Below are 23,488 nucleotides of genomic sequence, written 5' to 3' on the forward strand. Positions count from 1 at the left end.
TTAACAGGTGTGGAACAAGAGACAGAGAGAGTCATGATTTGGCTCTGAAGATCTCCATTCAATGTACAGGTGAGAAAGTCCAGGTTTATTATTTTAAACCACGTCCCCATGTTCAGAAGCAAAAATGGGGTAATGTTTTGCTTCTTCAAGATCAAATTTAACAACATATATTTTTATTTTCTTGTGTTTTCACTTGTCGCAATGCCAACCCAACATTCTCCCATAAGAAAAGCAGTGATTTCTTTCAACTGGATTCGTATATAATCCATGAAAATTCTGATGGGGCCTGAAGAACAGACAGCTTGGTTTCAGCATGCAAAACATTTATTTGTAAATAATACTTATAACCTTAATTATGCACATAACAAGCAAGCAGATCCTAAGTATAACAGGAAAAATTGGTTGGGTTCAGAAACATTGGCAAACCATGCCGTAGAACTATGTGGAAGAGCTTTTGCCAATGATTGCTATTGTGCAACTATAAGTAATGTAACCAGCGACACGCAGAAGCAGCCCAGCACTGCTAACTGAGAACAAATCACACGTTGTAATCCCCGTCTGCTGATCAAGCACACACCAGAGTTTGCAGTTTCGATGTAATGGTCAGTAACGGCCTGTGTTAATGTGGAAGCAATTCAACGATTGCTTAGCTCTGAAGACGCTAAGCTAATCCAATGGCACCGAAGGAAAGGGAAGGGGCAGGAATTGCACAAACTTGTCAGAATCTATTTGAAGAATTGACCTCATAGTGCCAAATCAGGATTTGCTACCACGCGTGCATAAAGCCATTGAGAGTTAGCAGTTCCCAATTTTTCTCAATGAAAGAGTCTAAGCTTCTGATGGGCCAACGTGAACAGCTTCAGTTTATGGATCTCAAGTTTATTATCTATTTAGATTATTTTATGCCACCTCTTCAGAGTTGTGTAAGCCTACTCTATCCACTAGATCATGGCAACAATCTTTGCAGAGAAACTTATATTGAGAAAAAGCTCTTCTTGCCATGCTAACTTCTTTTTAAAAATCCCTTTGCACTCAGTAATTCACACATGTATCAATTTCAGAAAATAACAAGTCTATTGATTATAATTATCAGCCATGGAGAAATGATGAAAAGAATGAGACTAAGCCTATTAAAGGCTAATGTTGATTTTGCTGGAAACATTATTGATACTGAGAGATAAGAGGGTAATTTCCTATTCACACAAGAAAATCTTATTACACCCACTACTAAGTATAATAAATCATGCAATGACACGTTTGCTGTTCCTTCTAATGCAAGTTAAAAACTTGAAAGCTGGCTGTAAAAAAGAAATAATGGCAGCCGTTTCCCATCACCTGAGCGATATTGCCTCAAATTTGTTTTCATTAAATGTTAGGAATAAAGTTTCTTGTGAGCGACCAGAGTTAGCAAAAGTTGCAAAAGATCTACCCATAAAGCACTCTAGAACCAGGGGTACCTCACTTTGGAAGGTTCATGTTTCAACACCAAAGGGACCAGTGTAACATCTAAGACACCATGACGATGGCAATCTGATAGGGTGCAATCCTATGTTCACTTACTTGGGAGTCAGCATCACCGAATGTAGTGGGACTTACTTCTGAGTAGACATGCACAGGAGTGCACTGTGAGACTCTTTCAGAAAGAGACGTAAAAGTCAGAAAGAATCTTTGTTCCCTGCTTAGCCCCTTCCCTCAAAATCTCAGTCAAGGACCCATTCTTATGTTATAGATACTGTTTCTCCCTACAGAAGCAACAAGCTTATCAAAACTTTCCCACGACTCCAGAAACTCACTTATTTAAAAAGCACTAGTTCAGTGGTTCCCAAACTATTCAGGCCATCGCTCCCTTGGTTCTACATGCTCAACCCCAGCGCCCCCTACCCTATCCTAGAAAACGCATTATTCAAAATAGGGGTTTGCATGACGCACTAAAGAAGATAATAATAAAATTTCAAAACAGTAACAATTAATTGCAATCTATTAAAAATCAAATTTGAAACTTTTTAGTTGAAATTTATTCAACAAAACTGATGAACCTGATCCAGTGGTACCAGTTCTTCAAAGACTGGGGGGAAAAAATCTGATAGTTCCCACCAAATTTGCCAGCATGGTGCCATAGCTTGATCTATTGTAAATTAGTGAACAACACAATTGAAAGGGCCCACCTCTAGTGCCCCCCTGCTGCCCTCTTGCCTCTTAGTGCCCCCCTAGGTAATCCCACTGCCCCCCAGTGGATGGAACTGCCCACTTTGGGAACCACTGCTTTAGTTGAAGCAGTCCTATTTGAAGCAATGTCCCAGGAGCATGAAGGCTGCTGAGAATTTTTATACAACTCTCATAACTGAGCAACACAGGAATCATCTGGGCAGTGAGGATCAATAGCGTTCCTCTCCACTCAGCATCCCTCGGAACAGGAGAGAGGGCAACATCAGTGTGGGAAGGAAGCACACTATTGGGTCCCTCTCAAATTGTCCCTGCATCCAACCATTACTATAATACCCGAGAAGCCTCCTTTTATGCTTCAGTGGTAATACATAAGTCTAAAGCCTATAACTCTGATGAGATGGCTGAACGTTGGGATTTGCTTAGTGGCTGGGTGGCGTCACAACTCCTTTGAAGCAAAAAACATCTGCAGCACCAGGAATCATTTCCTACACCCAACTCTTTTTTCCCCACACAGAAGTGGAAAGTGACTCAACTTTATTCAATGAATCTAGAAAATCACATATTTTTAAAGCCCTATTTGGAGAAGATCAGTCTTCCAGGAGCAAACACAAGGCTGCTCCTTGGCAGGGGCTGTGGCTCAGTGGCAGAGTTTCTTATCTGCCTGGCATACAAAAGATCTCAGGTTCAAGCCCCAGCATCTCCACTTAAAAGGATTAGGTAGTGGGTGATATGAAAGACCTCCAGCTGAGACCCTGAACTACTGCCAGTCAGAGTAGACAAGACTGACCCTGATGGAATTAATGGAGTTTCATGTGCAGACAATCTATTAACGTTTATGCAAAGCCAAGAGCAATATAGGTTAAATGTTAGTTTTCAATGTCTAAGTTACTCTTATTTTCGAATTTGAAAGCATCATTTCAAAAATATGAGAAGACAAATAAGTAATGGGTAATAATGGCTTTCAGTCACACAGACTGCTCTGATGGAGGAGGGAGGAAGACAGGCTATGAACAGCTTATCTACAAACTCTTTTTTTAAAAGCCTACTGCAGGGTATCCTGATTCCTACTGAGACTTGGCTTGGTTCTGATCATGCATCTTATGCCTCATTAGCATTTCAGTATTTAAAGCCCCATCTCTTTTGTTCTTCTGATCTTAAGCTACTGGATAGTACTGGGTTACACCTGGGTTATTCTCCAAGGGTGCTCAAGTCATGCAGTCTTCATTGTTACGCTCCTAGATCACAGCGCTTTAAAAAAAAAAACTCTTGCACAATTTTACACGGTCAATAGGGAAACTGAACAAAACATAGCAAGGTCGAGTACCACAAATCAGACAAGGAATAGGGCCAGAGGAGGCCTTTTGCTTTGTGCCAGATGCAACACAGAGATTGGCAAGAAGAGATGCGAAGCATGAATCCTCAGCTCCCAGAATACTCCATGCATGTTTTCCTGTTATTTTTATTTAAATCCTTTTCAACCTGGGAATAACTCAGACATTACACAAAACTCTTAACTTATGGAGATGTGGGTTAAATTCAAGCAACAACATCAAGATAAACATAGAGCTCCACAGCAGACAATTGGCCCCTTCGTATTTGTTTAATGTATTGATTTATATATTTGGTACATTTTTGTCCTGCCCGGCCTCCAAGAAGCAAAAGGCAGCACCACACATCTTTCACACCTCTTCCATTTTACCCACACAACAACAACCATGTGAGGTAGGCTAGGCTGAGAAAGAGTGACTGGCTCAAAGTCAGCCAGTGAGCTTCATGGTAGAGTGGGGATTCAAATCCTAGTGCTACACTTTAATCACTACACTGTGGTAGTTCTGTTAGCTTTTACATTAGCTTTGATGCTGGCATATTACTACTTACAAGGAGCTTATTATTTAAAAGGTTTTGGAGAAGGCATTAGTAACCCATTATTAATTTAACAGGAAACAATATGCAAAAAATTGCAAAAAAAATGTTCATGCAGCAAAGCTTATTCCAGACAACTTAATAGTTGGGAAGTTGCCAGCCTGGTGTAGAGGTTAGAGTGTCAGACTAGAAGGCCAAGGTTCAAAACCAAACTTTGTCATGGAAGCTTGTGAGGTGACCTTGGACCACTATCTCTCTCTCAGCACTACCTACCTCACAGGGATGTTGTGACAATAAAATGGAAGAGGGGAGAATGATGTTGTCATCACTGGAGCCCCCACTGGGGAGAAAATAAATAATGGAGGTATACTACAAGTATTAACTGTGCTAAACAGGGTCAACTGGGTTCAGAAAACATACCTTTCCTCCAAGTTTTTTGACATGGGGAACTCCCACCTTGCATTTGCTTGGGAACTGTCGCTTTCACAGATTCATTCAGGAACCTCACAGCCAGAAAAGGAACTTGCCCTAGAGAGTCATGTGGAACACACTGTGCTCGGATCTCAGAGCTCAACAGAGCAACACCTTTTGCCTGCTCAACTGCAAGAACCACCCTCAGCTCCAGACCATTGTCATTAGGATCCTTGGATAGAGAGCAGACATCCCAAGCATGGCTTGAGAACAGCACAATATGTAGCAGCTCTAATAGTCCCGGCTAACCTGGTCTTGTCAGAGCTCAGAAGCTAAGCAGGGTTAGTACTCAGATATGAGACAACCAAGGAAGACTGAGGCTGCTGTGTAGAAAAAGGAAATGGCAAACCACCTCTGCTTATCTCTTGCCGTGAAAATCCCACGAGGTGGAACTTCATGGGGTTGCTGTGAGTTGGTTGTGACTTCATGGCACACCTCACCTTTTATAGGCACAGACTAGGTTTGGTAACAACTTTCTTATCTTTAATCTTGTCGCACTGCACAGACATACAAAGAAATATTCAGTATGTATTTCAGTATGTATTTCCATGGCAGTGTGTATTTCAGTACGTATTTGCTGGGCAGGAAGAATCAAATATGGTTTCTGCACGCAGCAATACCCACTTCATCAATTTGTTCTCCAGGATCCTCAGGCTGCTCGTACAGCCTGTCAAATTCTCCAACAGGTTACACATTTCTCCCCTTTATCTCTGCAGACCTACAGCCTTCAGTCCATCTTCGCATTGATGCTCCTATTTTCCTCCCACATTTTCCCTGTCTGGAAGCCTTTTTACAGCCATCTCTGGAACATTTCCAAAATTCCTTCTCACCTTGTCTCTACTTAAGTCTACGCATATGCTCTGAAACACTTTGGTGATTTAAGCTGCCCCCTTTCTGAGCCTGTGCGAAATCCCTATTCTCTCAGCTCCTGAATATCCAAAATGGTCCAGAAATATCGTTAGATTTTATAAAAATAGACCCTGTGATTACAATCCCCACAGGACAGCAAAGTTCAAAGGCATGGGGCATCCCAGTCTCTCTGCTGTCAGTTGAAATCCATCCCTGTTCAGGTAAGTACAGGTGTGCATCTTATTTTATAGGCTCCTCTTACGAAAGGTATGCAATGCTGTATTTTTAATGCACCAGCAGCTTTATCAGAGTCTTTAAGAGCCTAAGTAGCAATTACAAGCCTTATAATTTTAAAACCAGATTTAAAAGCAAAGGCAATTTTGATTTGTGGGGGGGGAGGAGTTATATCAGCATTACCTCATGCTGACTGTGCAATGGTATACTGCCCACTTGTCTGCAAGGGAGTTTACAGAGCCAGTGTGGTGTAGTAGTTAGGAGCGGTTAGGACTCTAATCTGGAGAACCGGGTTTGATTCCCCGCTCCTCCATGAGCAGCGGACTCTAATCTGGTGAACTGGGTTTCTTTCCCCACTCTTCCCCTGAAGCCTTGGGCTAGTCACAGTTCTCTCCGAACTCACTCAGCCTCACCTACCTCACAAGGTGTCTGTTGTGGGGAGGGGAAGGGAAGGGGATTGTAAGCTACTTCGAGACCCCATAAACGTAGAGAAAAGCAGGGTATAAAAACCAACTCTTCTTCTACATCTTAATCTGTGCTGGACTTGGAGGCATAGTGGAAGGCTGGAAGAACCTTTTCCTTCTTCATGACTTGTTGGGGAATTTTTTTCAGTTATGTCAAAGTTGTTGCTGCAATAACATTATCCTGGCACTGGATGAGGGAGCAGGCTAAAGAGACTTAGGATATCACCTAAACTCCGTTCCTCAACCAACACAACCATGGGCCACATTCTGCATTCATGCAGGGATTACAACCACCCAGCATCAGGGTCATGGTGCCAGCACATCTTCAAGATAGCTTAGTTCAGGGGTGTTAAACATGTGACCCGTGGGCCGAATCCGGCTCTCAGAGGGCTGTTCTCTGGCCTGTGAGCTGAGGCCCGCACCCTCCCCGCCACCCCCTGCAGCTTCCCTGGTGCAGCCAGGCCCCCATGGGCCTGGCGAACCCTCTCTGCCATCCCTCCCCACATCTGGAGGCCTGGTCTACCAGCATGCAAGCCAAAGAGTAGACCTGGCCTCCGGTTCTCTTTTGGGCTGCGGCTGGAAACCTGGCCTCACTTGCCCAGCCATCTCCTCCCCCCCCCACATCCTTTTCAGGTGAAGCGAGGCCTCTTGGGGCTCGCATGCCCTCCCTGCCATCCCTCCCCGTAGTTTCCCAGGTATTTATTTATTTGCTATGCACAGTTGGCTCGACCAAGAGACATTTATGTTATATCCGGCCCTCCTCACAAATGAGTTCGACACCCCTTGCTTAGTTGGTATCCTAAGCTATTTGGGGGCAGGGTTTAGGACAGCACTGTTAATCTGTCCCCGAAATAAATATGCTTTGCTTTGGCTCTAATGTGTTCCTAATTTTGTTGGATAGAATCATAGAGTTGGAAGGGGCCATACAGGCCATCTAGTCCAACCTCCTGCTTAATGCAGGATCAGCCTAGAGCATCCCTGACAAGTGTTTGCCAGCCTCTGTTTAAAGACGGCCAGTGAGGGGGAACTCACCACCTCCCTAAGCAGCAGATTCCACCGCTGAACTACTCTTACTGTCAATTTTTCCCCCTAATGTCCAGTTGGTACCTTTCCGCCTGTAATTTGTACCCATCACTGTGAGTCCTATCCTCTGCTGCCAATAGGAACAGAGTCATGATGCATACCTATTCTCTCCAGGATCAGAGGAGCATGCCTATTATATTAGGTGATTTGGAACACAGGCAGGATGGTGCTGCTGCAGTTTTCTTGTTTGTGGGCTTCCTAGAGGCACCTGGTTGGCCACTGTGTGAACAGACTGCTGGACTTGATGGGCCTTGGTCTGATCCAGCATGGCCTTCCTTATGTGCTAACAGCTCCCTGCCCTCCTCTAACTGACAGCCCTTCAAAGAGAGCAATCTTGTCCCCTCTCAACCCCTTCTTCTCCAGACTAAACATTCCCAAGTCCCTCACCCTTTCCTCATAGGGCTTGGTCTCCAGATATTTGTGTGTCTTTCCCCAGATGTGTCTTTCAGCATTCCAGCTCATTCTTCCTCAGCTCCTACAATGACCTTATAGCATGACTATTCAAAAGCCAAGATCACATATATACATCAAACAAAACGTTTTTTACTGACTAAGCTGCCACATAATTCAACATTACTCCAAAATCACAATAAAAAAACACTATGACTCGTGACTCTAGTGATTCAATGCAGCACCATCTCCAGCTTGATTTAAAAACCGAGCTAGCCATACTGCTTCAAACCACTGCATGCCAATTAGGGATGAAATGAAACTCAAGCAGACCATTAATTACAGTTTTTATTTCCTTTATGCAAAGCTATTTACAAGGCCAGTTTCCCCCAAAACATATTTAATGTTAATTTGCAGTTATTCTTCTTTGGGTACAACTTCTGATTGATTGTTCCAAAAAGGATGCCTTTTCATTAAATGTACAATTAACTATGTCACAATTTTTGCTTAAGGGTTTAAGGATCTTTGAACTAATTTAACAGTCTATAATACTTATTAACTGACGCTTCTAAAACACCAAAACTGGATATCTTCTAGGACAATTACAAAATTAGATACATCCAAAGTATGGCCATGCTACCTGTCACCAAATATTTCAGCATGCATAAGCAGAAGGGAAATACAGAAGCCTATACCATGCTAACAAAATCTACCATTCATAAATTCCTCCTCCAGGAGATTTAGATGTTGTGGCTGAACAAAAAGGGAATTGCTTGTCCTCCAGATTGGAGGCAGGGTGCTGCAATTGTTGTAGGAGAAACAGATTAAGTGGTAAAAGGAATCTTGCCAAAGGGATGTGGCGGAGGTGGCGGAGCACCTAGCACAGGTGGCGGAGCAGGGAAGAGAAGGGTATCCAATTCACTTGTACCATATAAAAGGAAATAACAGGCATAACCAAGGACTGCCTGGTTTGCTGCTTTTTGCGTCACCAACCAGCATTAGATTCTCCAGTTCAAGAACTACCATTACTTCAGATTGTAAGAAATCTAACTTTACATTAACCATCTTATAGAAAGTGGTGCAGTTCAACTAGGCAATACTTTCATTTTATTTAAAAAACACATTAGCATTTATACAGTATATTTTTAAACTGGATGGCACCCATTCTTTCAATAATTCTTACAATTTCCCTTTATGGATGGCTTCTAGAGTGACCCCGATATTCAGACCTGGGGAGCTAATATGAGATTTCAACCTGACAGTTCTCAACTCACAATGCTCTCTGTTAAATCCAAACTACACAGGATGCTGCAAATTCCATGAACGAGCTTCCAAGAGTATTCTTCCTTTTAAAAAGGGAGACATGGGGCACCAATTCATAAGGGACCACAGTGTGAAGGAAGGGAGGGGCCGTGGCTCAGTGGCAGAGCATCTGCTTGGCATGCAGAAGGTCCCAGGTTCAATCCCCAGCACCTCCAGTTAAAGGGGCTAGGCAAGTAGGTGACGTGAAAGACCTCTACCTGAGACTCTAGAGAGCTACTGCCGGTCTGAGTAGACAATACTGACTTTGATGGACCAAGGGCCTGATTCAGTATCAGGCAGCTTCATGTGTTCAGGGTGGGCGCTTATGCCTTCTAATTTCCAGGCTGATTTTTCAAACTGAAATGGCCCCATGGAAAAGCCACTTGCAATGGTGGGACAAACATAAAAGACACACATGAACATATGAAGCTGCCTTATACTGAATCCATCAAAGTCCTTGAATCCTTGGTCCAACAAAGTCAGTATTGTCTACTCAGACTGGCAGCGGCTCTCCAGGGTCTCAGGCTGAGATCTTTCACATCACCTACTTGCCTAGTCCCTTTAACTGGAGATGCCTGGGATTGAACCTGGGACCTTCTGCATGCCAAGCAGATGCTCTACCACTGAGCCACGGCCCCTCCCCAGAGGCCAGTGTCTCAGAGCTAAAAGAACTACCCAAGCAAAAAAGTCAAAGTCCTCCTGGCCAGCATCTGTCCATCATGCCACCAGCACAGAAGTACAGCAAGAAAGTGGAAAGATTAGGACTTGTATATTTACAGCCACTGTGCCGTATCAGCTCAACATCACAACTTTTTGTACTTTTCCTGACTTGTACTGTGTTTAGAACTTTCTAAAGTGAAGGCAGTCTTATGCAAGTCTGAGCCAGAATTACTCAGGGAAGATTCAGGTTATTCATAAGTTAATGAGACACACTGGGGAGATGCCCACAGACATCATCAACCAACACCTTCCCTTTTGTCTCCTCCATAATATGTACATCAGCAGGAAAAGAAAAACATGACACTGCATTAGTGCTTCCATGCAGCCCACAAGTGAAGCAAAAGGGAAAGGCAGGAAATACTATTGTGATGACATCTCCTGTTTTTCGGCTATACATGCAGGAGAGACATACAGGTTGGCAACACTCACATTTCTGAAGCTTGTAACCATGGAGCCAAGAATTACATATGAACAAACCTGCTGGATCCGACCAGTGGCCCATTTAGTCCAGCATCCTGTTTCACAACTAGTTGTCCCAGAAAACCAACAAACAAAGCATAGAGTTTAAGGTCTTATCTTGATATTGCCTCCTAGAACTGGTATTCAGAGGTTTTTCCTTTAGTCATTATGGGTAACAACCATTGATAGAGCTATCCATCATGAATATCTTTCTTTTCCTCATCAAGTCACAGATGACTTATGGCAACCTCGTGGGGTTTTCAAGGGAAGAGACATTCAGAGGTGGTTTGCCTCTGCGTCAGGACCCAGGTATTCCTTGGTGGTCTCCCTTCCAAATATTGACCAGGACCGACCCTGATTAGATTCTGAGACAAGATTGAGCTATCCTGGGCTATCCAGATCCCCCTTTAAAGCCATCTATTATCATGACCATCACTATATCTATCAGTGTAGCGGATATAGTTACTTAATCATTTAATCGAATAAAGTACTTTGTTTTGTCCATCCTGATTCGACCGCCTATCCACTTTACTGGGTCCCCCCCTCCCCAAGGAGGAGAAAAAAATCGATTCAGTGACTTTGTTCACCCCATGTGTAATTTTATAAACTTCTACCATGGCCAAACCACACCAGTCATGTTTTCTTTAAAATGAAGAATCCCAGACTTCCCTCGGAAGAAACATATTCCAGTCTTGGTTTCCCACTTCACCTTTCTCAGCTCTGAATTATCAGTATCTACACATGATATGTGTGGTTGCTTCATGCAGGCAGTGGTTCGACTGCCACATTTTATTTTAAAAAGGCAACCGAAACACTTAAGTCTGCCATGGTGGGGAAAAGGCCAGGATAGAAATTTCTTCTTGACACATACGCTGCTTGCACAGGAACTCCTTCATATGTGGAAACAGAAGTATGTGTTTGTTCTCCTGTAGCCTTAAGTGATACAGTCCAGCAATTTGCCCTTTACACTGGTGAAACCTCCTGGTTCAGAGGTATCCCCACCCTTTTTGGTCAACCTACTGTACCCAGGAGAGTTGAAAAGCTACCATCCAGTCTCATATGTACCATTCTTGATCAAGGCGATTGAACGAGTGGTAGCTGGCCAACCAAATGAAGCAGATTGTTTGAATCCAATTTCAGTCCAGATTATGGGACTGAAACAGCCTTGGTCACCCTGGTGGATGACCTGAGCTGGGAGATGAACAGTGGGAATGTAACCCTGTTAATTCTCCTGGACTTCTAAGAGGCTTTTGATTCGGTAACCAGAAAAAAACACACATGAAAAATGCTCACCGAAAACCCCCCCACGGTGACCATGGTCATAAATGCGCACAAGAAAAAAGCCCACATGGAAAAAAGCCCACACAGAAAACAGCCCACACGGAAAATAGCCCACATGGAAAAAAGCATACTTTAAGAACTGCCTCCTTTAAGAACTGTCTGCTATGTACCTACTTTTCCAATCCGGTCATTATTAAATGCCCTGCTTTGGGTGCCTCTGCCATCTGAGGCTAGATGACTGGCAACCTGAGAAAGGGCCTTCTAGGTCATGGTGCTGAAACTTAGGAACTCCCTCCCCAGGGAAATTCCGCCTGACTTCCTCTATTGTTGTCTTCTGCCACGGAGTGAAATTTCGTTTTGTTTGCCATTCCCCCACTAACTGTTATTGGCCCTCCTGGTTGTGTTTATATGTTTTACTGTTATGTGCATTTATATGTTTTCCTGGATTGTTTAAATATTTTGTATAGACTTACATTTTAAAATACTGTTTTAATATATTGAGATTTTAATGTTTTGATGTGCTTCACTACTTTGGGTGGAAAGGTAGCATAAAAACGTTTAAAATAGAATAAATAAAACAAACTTCAAGGAGCATCCAGCTGATCACTGCTAGAAACAGAAAACTGAACTAGATGAACCTTTTGTAAGATCCAGCAAAGCAACAGCATTGTTCTCTGAGGAGCAGTTTACACTAGTGCTCTAAAAGACCAAAGCAGGAACTCTAAAAAGTGAAACCCCAAACAAAAAGCAGTGTTCTTCACAGGATTCAAAACCTTGTGAAATTCAGAATATCTGCAAGGGTTTTAAGCATCTCTCCCTTTTCCACTCCACACAGTTTCAACACCCTCATTTTAAGTGATAAATTTAAATTTACTTTCCAGGTGGCAGAGTCGGAGAAAGGAACCCAGGAACCTCATCAAGGAAGCTAGCATAAAAACATATGCCAAGGTTGCCTAATTTAATTTTATAATCACAAGAGATTTTACACAGAGTCATTTCTAGTGTTTAAAGACTGACTAATTAAAATACATCACTAAAGACCTTGTAAGCAGTTAAAATAATAAAACAAAATCTAAATCTTTGAGCAGGAGAGAGCTCATTCCAAAAATAATATGCGCATGTCTGTATCACACATATATACCACATACTATCGAAGACTTCAGCATTTAGGGAAATTATATAAAACATTCTCCCCCACTTCGCAGACTGTGAATGCACAAATGAGGCAGAGATTAGTTGCAAAGATATTCTGAGAATCCAAGGTAGAGATTTCAGAACTCATGCAGAACAGATAACCAAAGAGAGTAAGCCAAACCACAGACAACAGTTCTGGCATCTAACATATGTTGAATATCAAGAACGTGAGCAAATGAACCAGACCACAAGCAGACACACAACCATGCCTAACATACTTATTCATTCACTCATACAGGACAAGCCCCAGACGCTCTCACTTCTACTCAAACTTTCTTCCACATTCACACCCCAGCCAGAAGGAAGCCTGGTTTCCATACATGCTGATGACTGTGTGTGTGTTGTGTGTTAAGTGCTGCCAAGTCGCATCCGAGTCATGGCAACCCTATGCTTCTTCCATATGAAGTAAGCCTTGAAGGTGTGTGTGCGTGTGTCAAGTGCCATCAAGTCGTTTCCAACTTATGACGACCCAATGAATTAAGGTCCTCCAAAGTGTCATTTCACTGAGCCTTGCTCAGGTCTTGCAAACTGAGGACCGTGGCTTCCTTCACGGAGTCAATCCATCTCACGTTGGGTCTTCTTTTCCTGCTGCCTTCAACTTTTCCTAGGGTTATTGTCTTTTCCAGTTACTTTCATCTTCTCATGAGCCTCAGTTTGATCATTTTAGCTTCTAGGGAGAGTTCATGCTTGATTTGATCTAGAACCCACTTATTTGTTTTTCGGTGGTCCACAAAAGAGCCAAATTCTTTCCCCTGCATTTTCCACCCACGTGCCACGCACCTAACAGCAAGTGGTATGGAGTGGCCATGCAGGGGGCATCCAAGGAGACAGGTGAACAAGCAGACAGACTGGGCTGAGCAGAAGCACAGTCAATGCAAATGAGACTGAGAGGGATCCCTGTATGAGCTGGCCACTTACAGTGCACTCCTAAGGAAAGTTACTCTAGCCTAAGCCCATTCACTTCAATGGGCTTAGAATGGAGTAACTCTGCACAGGATTGCACTGTTAGTGTGTGTGTGTGGGTGTTCCAACAATTACCATGGGGTTTTGCAAAGATGTTAACTGGGTCCAATATTGCCTACTGGCTTTATTTGATCAGCTTGGCTGATTTGGGGACATCTCGACAGCTTCCTGCCAGATGTGGAGTCATGCTTTAAAAAGGGAAACCAGTCCCCCTCCCCCCAACGGCTCATACATTTACTAATTTATTTTTTTCAGAATTGGAGACCAAAGCCTGCAGCACCTTAGTCTACCATCTCATTCTGTGTAATGCATCCAATAGATCACGAATGTAGTTTCTAGGAACAGGCTTCTGCATCATCCCCACCTCTCCCATCACATTCTACACAGCAGCCAATACAAATCCTGTCTACACTAACAAATGTCAAAAGCACTGGGATGGATCCTACCCCCTATTATTCCACTGACAAAAATATGAAGCCTTTCTCCAGCTGAAGTAAACTTCCTCCAATGAAAGAGCCACTCGGAGGGGTTTTTTGGCCATCTTCTGGGGATGGAGTAGGGGGTCACTGAGGGGGTGTGGGGGTAGTTGTGAATTTCTTGCATTGTGCAGAGAGTTAGACTAGATGACCCTGGAAGTCTCTTCTATGTTTCTATGATATCAAGCTTTATAATGAGAAAAGGCTGAGGACAGCCACTGCCTGTACACAGCAGTATAAAAAGACATTCTCACAGGATGTTACCCGTATTCCATCCTTCATACCAAAACACTGCCCTTGTGGACAGAGTCATGGCAAGGCCAAACCCAAATGTCCACCTCTGACAAAATCCATCTCATAAGCAACAAAAGTGGAATCATCAGAGGAAACAGGAGACCATGAGACAGCTGAGAGAGATGGAGCTGCAAAACTAAAGGTCATAAACAAGGACACATTTGGAATATAAGAGCGATAGGGGCCCAAGGCCTTGGAGAACATTGAGAGAGAGGCAAGGAGTTTGTGTTGAATATCCACAAGTGAGCAGAAAAGCCAACACTGGGAGTTAAGATAAGCGGTCTCATGGTCAGAGCAATGAGAGAATTATTCAGGAGTTGGGGAGAGGCAACAGTACAGGACTAGTTAGGAGAACAATCGTCAACAGGAAAAGACGACCAGATCATGAAGGAGAGTTTTTGCTTAGGGGAATAAAGGAAGGGTTGTATTATGTTATCTTCATAAGGGGAGAAGCTGTATAGCTTTGCAACGGACTAAAGCAGGACTTAAAAGAGAAAGCTCTGTGCCTGTTCAACAGGGTGGACAGTGATGTCATCAACGGATATGGAGCAGATGAGAGAAGAGGGATATTTGAGGGACATTATAAAATTAATTCTTGAACATTCAGGGAGATAAAACATCAAGGCATGAATATCAGGTGCAATTTACACATGTAACATAATAAGGCCTTAGAATTTTGAAGCAACAGAACTTGACTGAACCACAACACACTGGTAGCCATATTTTGAAACGCCCCTCCCCCCAAGGTTAAAAGCTCCCTGCAAATAGAAAACCAGCACAGGAAAAAAAGAAAAAGGGTTAGAAGCTTTCTCCCTGCAGTACTAGATCTCTATCTGGATGGAATATTTTTTAAATGAGAGTCCACCTCCAGTCTATGATCACAGGATCACACTGGGCGTGTGAGGGGGAGGTACCGTAGTTGTGAATTTCCTGCATTGTGCAGGGGGTTGGACTAGATGACCCTGGTGGTCCCTTCCAACTCTATGATTTTATGCAGTGCATTCTAACACTTCAGCATTCCATCACCTAATTCACCTGGCATGTGTGACCAGGTATCAGACAGGCAGAGATGTGGGATTAGAAAGAAGGAAACGTTCTTGCGTAGCGAGAGGGAGCTAGGTGTCATTAGGCCTACCATTCTGTTCTTCCCTTATACAGTCTTTGCAATGGTAGTCAGTAAGCTTCTGAAGAGAAACTTTTAGCTTCATGCAAAATATTTTTCATTTTAAACTACAGGAAAAATATTTTACATGAAGTCTCTCTTCATACATTAAGCAAGTGATCCCCAAATTCCTGTTTTAATTAGAGGATCTTTCATGTAGCAGCACCTTCCTTTGGGATCAACAGCTTTCATTATGCTATGCTCGTCATCTACTTGAAAGCTTGGGGACACATCAACGCTACTTAGGACATACTGGCAAACCCTTGTCCATTACCTGAAGAAGCCATCTGAAAATCAAAGACATGCTCAGGTTGGACCTCCAATGCAAGGGGAAGGCCATCCTTTTTACCTCATTGCAAACTCCAAGAGTTTCCTCATGGTTTCACATCACATCAAATCTGCACTCTCATAACTGCCCCTTCCTCAGGAATTTGTTCTTACCAGGGGCGAAGTATCTTCCAGACACATAGTACATATGAAACCATATATGCATGTTTCACCACTCAATAACTGTAAAATCAAGTGAGAACTTGCCTTTCTGAGGAAGCCATTGCCAGCACAGATCAACCGCCACAAGCAACACTATGTAATATCACCTCATCTCACCTCAAAACACAGTATTTTTTCAGGAACACAGGTTTCCTCTGAATGATATGAAGGGATACACTGCATGCACAAATAACTCTCAAGATATTCAAGTTTGGGCTAGATTTCAAGACAATCTCCATTGTTCAGGAACATAATGGGGTTCAGTTTCCTTGCATGACTTTACCTCCTTAGATTTGGAACTGATTGTTTTGAAAGTGTTTCCACTTTTAAGAAGTTAAAACGCACAGCTTAAAGACGAGGTTTATTGTTCATCCTGACTCAGTGGTAGCTCAATTTTCACAAGGGTCCTAATCATCATGTGTTTTCAAGCAAGGATACCTTATGTGAAATCTGGGGTGGTATGGCCATCTGCGGTGGTACAGCCACATGAATGACTTGTATCATTTTCAGTTTTTGAACACATTATTTTAACTCTCTGTGAGGACAGTTAAACTTGGGGTTAGGATTAGGGAAAGAGAAGCTATATCAGTGAGAAAACAAAGGAGTAAAATAATCTTTGGAGTGTTATAACACACTTGGGAGCTTTCATTGTAACTCAGACCGAGAACTCCAAGCCTCCAAAATTTACCTTTCCGCGGACACATTCAAATACAGACCGGTGATCAACTATTCATAGAACCGTAAGACATTTTACGGTTGCTGGCAAGTTGCACAACACCATTTTACTACTACGGTGAGTTCAAATTATGAATCAGTGTACCAGTGACAAATTGAGGTTTTCATCCCAGTTCGTTATTCAACACCTGCCTACCATAAGAAACGACAAAAAATGCATCTATCACCATAGATGGGCCAAGGCTGCAATCCTAAAACCTTTCATAGGAGTAAGCCCCATTATTAAAAATGAGACTTACTTCTGAGAAGACCTGCTTAGGACTTCTCCCTAAGAGACTTCTAAACTTTGAACGGAGACAAGTAACATTTCGGTTGGAAACAGCTCATTCACGAAACTCTGTAAGGTATTCTTCTCCCAGCAGGAAACACAGATCAGACATTTCAGTGAATCATTTCCATACAATAAATTCTTCTGGGATTGGTTATTTTGCCTGAAGATAAAACTGACACATGCTCCCAAACGACAATATCACTAACAATGCCGCGTCATCAGCACCTCCCCATTGTTAAATAGCATTTATGAATAACAGAGAAAATATTTAGATGTACAGCTATAGTTATGTGACTTTACACATCATCTACTAAGGAATAGGTTTCAAAACAGAAACAGGCTCCCGAAATATACTCTACCTTGTGGGAAATGATGAGGGGGGAATAAATACAGTGGAAGCTGAAGGGGGGGGGGGAAGGAAGAGTTTCTATTAAAAGCAAGCACAATGACATTAGGGAGATGTTTTGCCACCAGTTCTGATCTATGGGGGGAAGGAGAGAGATGAAAACCCTCTTCTTGCTCTTCTCTTGCTAAAAGCAGCTGTGCTAATTACGCTGCAAAATGAAGTTACTTATCCTCATGCCCTAAAGTCAAAGTGCAATGCACCCAATTTCTGGAAGCTAGAGGCTCAGGGATTCGCAAGTCACACCCCAAGGCAAAGTACCAAATGACAAAGCACACTGTAATGTTAGCACACACATCAGCTAAATTAAAACTATGCAACTCTAATAGGCCAAGGTGCATATTTGAAAACACAAGAAAACAGGCATCCAAGTGGTAAAAACTCTTTCCATTGGGAGCAGATTCCCACTGGGGCATGCGTGGGCTCGACTAGCATTCCTGCTTACTTTATTCCCTCCCCCCACCTTCTTCCTCCTCCCCCTCCTCTTGATGCCACCCACTTTGTCTGGCTTCTCTGAATGCATCCAGGTGTTCCCCTGATACGAAACAGGAAGCCGCTCCACGCTCCCTCCCCCTACCAAGCATTTGCCCCCGCAAAGCCCCACCACTACCACCGGCCATTCCTCCTTGCTCCCTAACCCTCAAGGCCGGGTCAGGTCCCCTGGCGGAACAAAGAAACAGACTGCAACGCTCTCAGAAAGCGGAGGGAACGAGAGAGAGGAAAGCTGTGTTCTCTTGCAGACAATGCCCTTCTCTGCCAGCATCGACAGTGACATCTTTCGGGGAGGGCGAAAGAGAAGCCCAAGCCATCCCAGGCAAATGCTAACAGCTGCTGCCCATCAGCACATTACCTTCTATGGGAAGAACAACAAAAAAAATACTCTTCCAGGGAAGGAAGTGACTCACCGTCTGCCCTGCCTAATAATTCCACTGAAAAGGGACACTTCCCTTAGCATGTGTTCCCCCCACCCCCCAAAGGCAGCCCCTGGAAGATTTCGGAAAAGGGTGGAGGGAAAAAAAGACCCAACTTACTGAGGTGTAGTTGCTTCTCTGGCTCTGGTTCCGGATCTCCTGCTCCTGGAACTGCAGCCCTGCCAGGTGTTTCTCCAACGCCTCCCAGTCCATGGTGGGCACCTGAGCCTCCTGCTCTTTCAAAGCCGTCCCTCCCGTGGAGTGCTCCCAAGGGTGAAAGGCAGCCAGCGGCGGCCCCCCGTTGCCCAGCCTGCCCACGCCGCTCCCCGGCGGGGCTTTCTGGCGGTGGGGGGCTTTGCCGGAGTCCCTGCCCCCTCTGTGTCCAGTCCTGCGCCCGGAGGGCACCACGTTGGCATTGTGCCGAGGATCCAGGGGGTGGCGGCGGCGGTGATGGGCAGGGGGGTTGCCGTTGGGGGCCGGGGGCGGCATGGTGGGGGCGGCGAGGCCAGGGCTCCTCACCTCCTCCAGCTCCTGCGCTAAACTCCTCCTGGCAGGGGGGAGCTGGGCATAGCAGCGGGCATAGTCCCCTTCAGCCTCCCACACATCAATCACCTTCCTCTCGTACAGCTGGAAACCCCTCTCCTCCTCCTCTTCCTCCTCCTCCTCCTCTTCCTCCGAGTCCTCCAAGGCAGCCAAGTCCAGGCTGGTGGGCGACGGGGAGGATTTGCATTCCGAGCAAGGGGTGGCTTTGCTGGAGCTGGACTCCGAGCTGGAGCGGCTGCTGCAGGGGTCGCTGCCTAAATCCATGCCATCCTAGAGGGGGGAGAGAAAGCAAAGGGGAGACAGATTCAGGGCAGGGGAAGAGACCAACCCCGGGACGGTCATTCCTCCTCCTCCTCCTCCTCCTGCTGGAATCACATCGCCGCCAGGCACAGCAAGAGCCAGACACGGACTTCCCTCTCCAGATGCTGCCAGACTCTTCAAGGGGGAGGGGAGGAGAGGGGAGGGAAAGAAGATGGGGAGGGGAGCTCTCCGCCACTTCCACAAAGTTTCCTGCACAGCCGCCCCCCCCTTCCTCTCCCCCCGGCCCGGCACTTTGCAAGGGGGGAGGCGCCCACCTCGGGGCGGGTCAGGCGTCTTCCAGCCAGCGGTTGCTTCCCACCCCTCCCAGCAAGCAGAAGTCCTGCCCCGCACCGGCTCCGGAAACTTCCCGGCTCCCTCGCCCAATTGCACAGGCGGGAGAAGGACGCCGGCAACGCAGGGGCAGGCAGGCAGGGGAGGAATGGGAACGCCGCCCGGCCGGCCGGCCAGCCCCGCCAGGAGGCCAGCAGGACAGCGCCGGCCTCACACCGCCCCCTGCGGCACGGACGGGCAGATCCCGACGGAAAGGGGGCGGCGGCCAGCGGAGAGAGTCTCGCCCGCGACTGCGAGGGTCCCCCCGCGCCCACCGCCCATCGCGCTTGGCCTCCCCTGGCTGTATGCACGCGTGCAGGGGCGCGCACGCAGAGGCCGGGCTCAGACGTGGACCTTTTTCAATTGGGGGGGGGGGGCGACAAAAAATGTGCCTTGGGCCACGTGCGCAGGGTTTCTGCTCTCGCCTCGAAGGGTAGGGTTGCCAACCTCCAGGAAGTGGCTGGAGAGCTCCTGCTAAAGTAGGAAGCAGAGAGTAGGAATCAATGGTCAGTTCTCCCAGTGGCGGGATGGGAGCAGTGGGGTGCCTCCGGGATCTGTGTTGGGACCGGTGCCTTTCAACCTGTTCATCAGTGACCTGAAGTTGGGGTTAAACAGCGAAGTAGCCAAGTTTGCAGATGACACCAAATTATTTAGGGTGGTTAAAACAAAATCGGACTGTGAAGAGCTCCAGCAGGAGCTCTGCATCCTGGAAGAATGGGCATTAAAATGGCAAATGAGATTCAATGTGAGTAAGTGTAAAGTGATGCAAATTGGGGCAAAAAATCCCAACTTCACATTTACGCAGCGACAGACCAAGAAAGGGATCTTGGGGTGGTAGTGGATAGCTCGATGAAGATGTCAACCTAGTGTGCGGCTGCTGTAAAAAAGGCAAATTCCATGCTGGCCATAATTAGACAAGGAATAGAGAATAAAACTGCTGATATCATACTGCCCTTGTACAAATCTATGGTGAGACCACACTTGGAATACTGTGTACAGTTCTGGTCACCACACCTAAAAAACGATATTACAGAGCTTGAGAAGGTGCCGAAAACAGCAACCAAAATGATTAGGGAACTAGCGCAACTGTCCTATGGGGAGCGGTTAAGACGCTTAGGGCTATTGAGCATGGAAAGATGGTGGCTGAGGGGAGACATGATAGAGGTCTATAAAATTATGCATGGTTTGGAGAGAGCGGACAGGGAGAAGTTTTTCTCCCTCTCCCATAATACTAAAACACGGGGTCATCTGCTAAAGCTAGAGGGTGACAGATTCAAAACAGATAAAAGGAAGTATTTTTTCACACAACGCATAGTTAAATTGTGGAACTCCCTGTCCGAGGATGTGGTGATGGCTGCCAGCTTGGAGGGCTTTAAGAGGGGAGTGGACATATTCATGGAGGAGAGGGGTATTCATGGCAATTAGTTCGAATGGATACTAGTCATGCTGCATACCTATTCTCTTTAGTATCAGAGGAGCATGCCTATTATATTGGGTGCAGTGGAACACAGGCAGGATGGTGCTGCTGCAGTTGTCTTGTTTGTGGGCTTCCTAGAGGCACCTGGTTGGCCAGTGTGTGAACAGACTGCTGGACTTGATGGGCCTTGGTCTGATCCAGCAGGGCCTTTCTTATGTTCTTATTACAACTGATCTCCAGCCGATAAAGATCAGATCACCTGGATAAAATGGCTGCTTTGGCAATTGGACTCTGTGGCATTGAAGTCCCTCCCGAAACCCCACGTTCCTCAAGCTCCGCCTCAAAATCCTCCCGCTGGTGGCAAAGAGGGACCTGGCAACCCTATCTAAGTAGGAGCCATTCTTGGAGGCCAGCTTCTGTTCAGTGGCGGACTGGCCAGGGGTATGGTTGCCAGCTTCCAGGTGGCGGCTGGAGATCTCCCGCTATTACCACTGATCTCCAGCCGATAGAGATCAGTTCCCCTGGAGAAAATGGCTGCTTTGGCAATTGTAGTCTATGGTATTGAAGTCCCTCCCCTCTCCATCCCTTGCCCTCCTAAGGCTCCACCCCAAAATCTCCAGGTATTTCCCCACCCAAAGCTGGCAACCCTAGCCAGGGGTCCACTTGCCTGATGGCCCCTGATGAAGTAGGCCCCCTTAAACAGACAATATGTTAAAAATGTTAATGATCTTTTAGTAGCTTGAAAATATAATAGAAGTTCCAATACTATTACTGTTTGCAACTATAATTTTAATTGTACCTTTTTTCCACTTATGTATTTTTGAAAATTTTATTTATTTCTTATAAAAATTAAATGATAGCTTTATATTTGTGGGTGGGCCCTCTTTGTCTCCTAGCAACCAATATTTTTATACCCAGTCCGCCACTGCTTCTGTTTATTACTTTTTAATGCCTTCTTGCCTCGGACGAAGGGCCCTCTTGGCTGGCAAAATCCTGTACTGCAATAAACGGGTCAGCCTCTGAAGGGGCCGCATAATTCTTGCGTTGTTTTTATTATAACATGCAGTTGACACTGCAGGAGTTGGGCTGAGGCCTGACTTTTGAAAACCGGTCCCAGGCTGTTTCTTTTCAGTGTCCAGGCTAGTATATTTGCCCAACCTTGCAAAACGTCAGCAGCCTACTCAGCAGTCACCTCTGGGCTGTTCTGGCCACTTATGCATGGGAGGTTTCGCCTTGGATTTGCCGCTCTCTAGATGTACATTTTCCCCATTCAAATTCTCAAAACTCAAAAATAAACCCCCATGCAGAGTTTTGAGAATGCGGATGGGGAAAACGTGCAAGTAGAGAGCAGCGAATCCAAGACAAAACCTCCCATGCATAAATGGGAGGATACTACTGTTGAATCATAGAATCATAGAGTTGGAAGGGACCACCAAGGTCATCTAGTCCAACCCTCTGCACAATGCAGGAAATTAACAACTACCCCCCCACATCTCCATTGACCCCAACCCTCCCCCTGCCATGCAGGATCCCACAATCACTCCCGACAGATGGCCATCTAGCCTCTGCTTAAAGACCTCCAAAGACAGGGACTCCACCACCCTCCGAGGCAGCACATTCCACCGTCAAACAGCCCTCACCGTCAGAAAGCTCTTCCTAATGTTTAGGTGGAATTGCTTTTCTATTAGTTTAAATCCATTACTCCGTGTCCTAGTCTCTGGAGCTACAGAAAACAAGTAGAAGATACTACTGTTGCTTTTACTATTGGTCCCTTTGTTCTCTTGTTCCCATGTTGTACAGGAACTGACTGCCCGTTCTATAGGATGATCTTTTATTTGGGAGCAAGGGTGTAGCGTCCCCTTGACCATTAACTCGACTCACTTGTTACAATGCTGATTTAACTAGAAACAATGCAGGAAGAGTGGGGTCACTGTGTAGAGAAACCTTTTTAAAAAATGAATGCTTATTTGGATGTAAGCCTCAGCGGACATATAATGCAACCCTAACCAGAGTCACCCACCCCTAAGCCCATTAACTTCCCTAGATTTAGAAGAATGTATTTCTTTTTAGAATAGATAGAATACTGATAGAATGGATTGGGGGTGCATATGATCTTGTGCATGCTTCATTAGTATACCCAGCCCTGCAAAACTGGAAATATTCATACTGCCCTTAACAGGGTGGCTGTAAGGATTACTGCAATAATCCATGTGCTGGAGACTGTAAAAACTGACATAAATGCTATGATTATGCATACAAATACATTACTTGTTTGGCTGGAAGGCCTACTGGTTAACCCCATGAATAAAGTCAGAAAATCTGGCTTTCATTTAAATCAGGTAATACATTCTATAAACTGGAATGAAGTCATACTCTTTAAGCTCATTTTAAGTCATTATCATTGACTACTTTCATCATTGGCGGTTAAGCTTCCCTGTGCATAAATTGCATTTTGATATCCCGAATGATCTTCCTTGGATTAAGGGTTGTGCTGATCTTTAGGCTGTGACACACAAACAGCTCCATCTAGCTGGCAGTGGATCTTTGGATGAATTCAAGATCACAGGAACAGCTCTGTTGGTTCAGGCCAAGAGTCTGTTAGTCCAGACTCTCAACAGTGACCAGGCAGACAGCTCCAAGAAATCTAAGCAGAGGACATGAAGAAAGTCCCCAGTGTCTGGTATTCAAAGGTGTGCTTGCCTGTTGACATGGGCATCT

The 23,488-nt window shown here is 45.1% G+C and overlaps 1 protein-coding gene across 2 annotated transcripts in view; it reads right to left on the reverse strand.

The window, feature by feature from the left end:
• SCHIP1 (schwannomin interacting protein 1) overlaps positions 1-23,488 on the reverse strand; it is a 174,433-nt gene that overhangs the window by 104,567 nt on the left and 46,378 nt on the right. For both annotated transcript variants that reach the window (XM_056849458.1, XM_056849457.1), the window contains one exon: positions 18,301-18,993. In XM_056849458.1, the coding sequence (XP_056705436.1) occupies positions 18,301-18,993 (693 nt within the window). Of the gene's footprint in view, positions 1-18,300; positions 18,994-23,488 lie in introns of those variants that run through there.

Source organism: Euleptes europaea, chromosome 5 (assembly GCF_029931775.1).
Source record: "Euleptes europaea isolate rEulEur1 chromosome 5, rEulEur1.hap1, whole genome shotgun sequence".
NCBI classification, from domain to species: Eukaryota; Metazoa; Chordata; class Lepidosauria; order Squamata; family Sphaerodactylidae; genus Euleptes; species Euleptes europaea.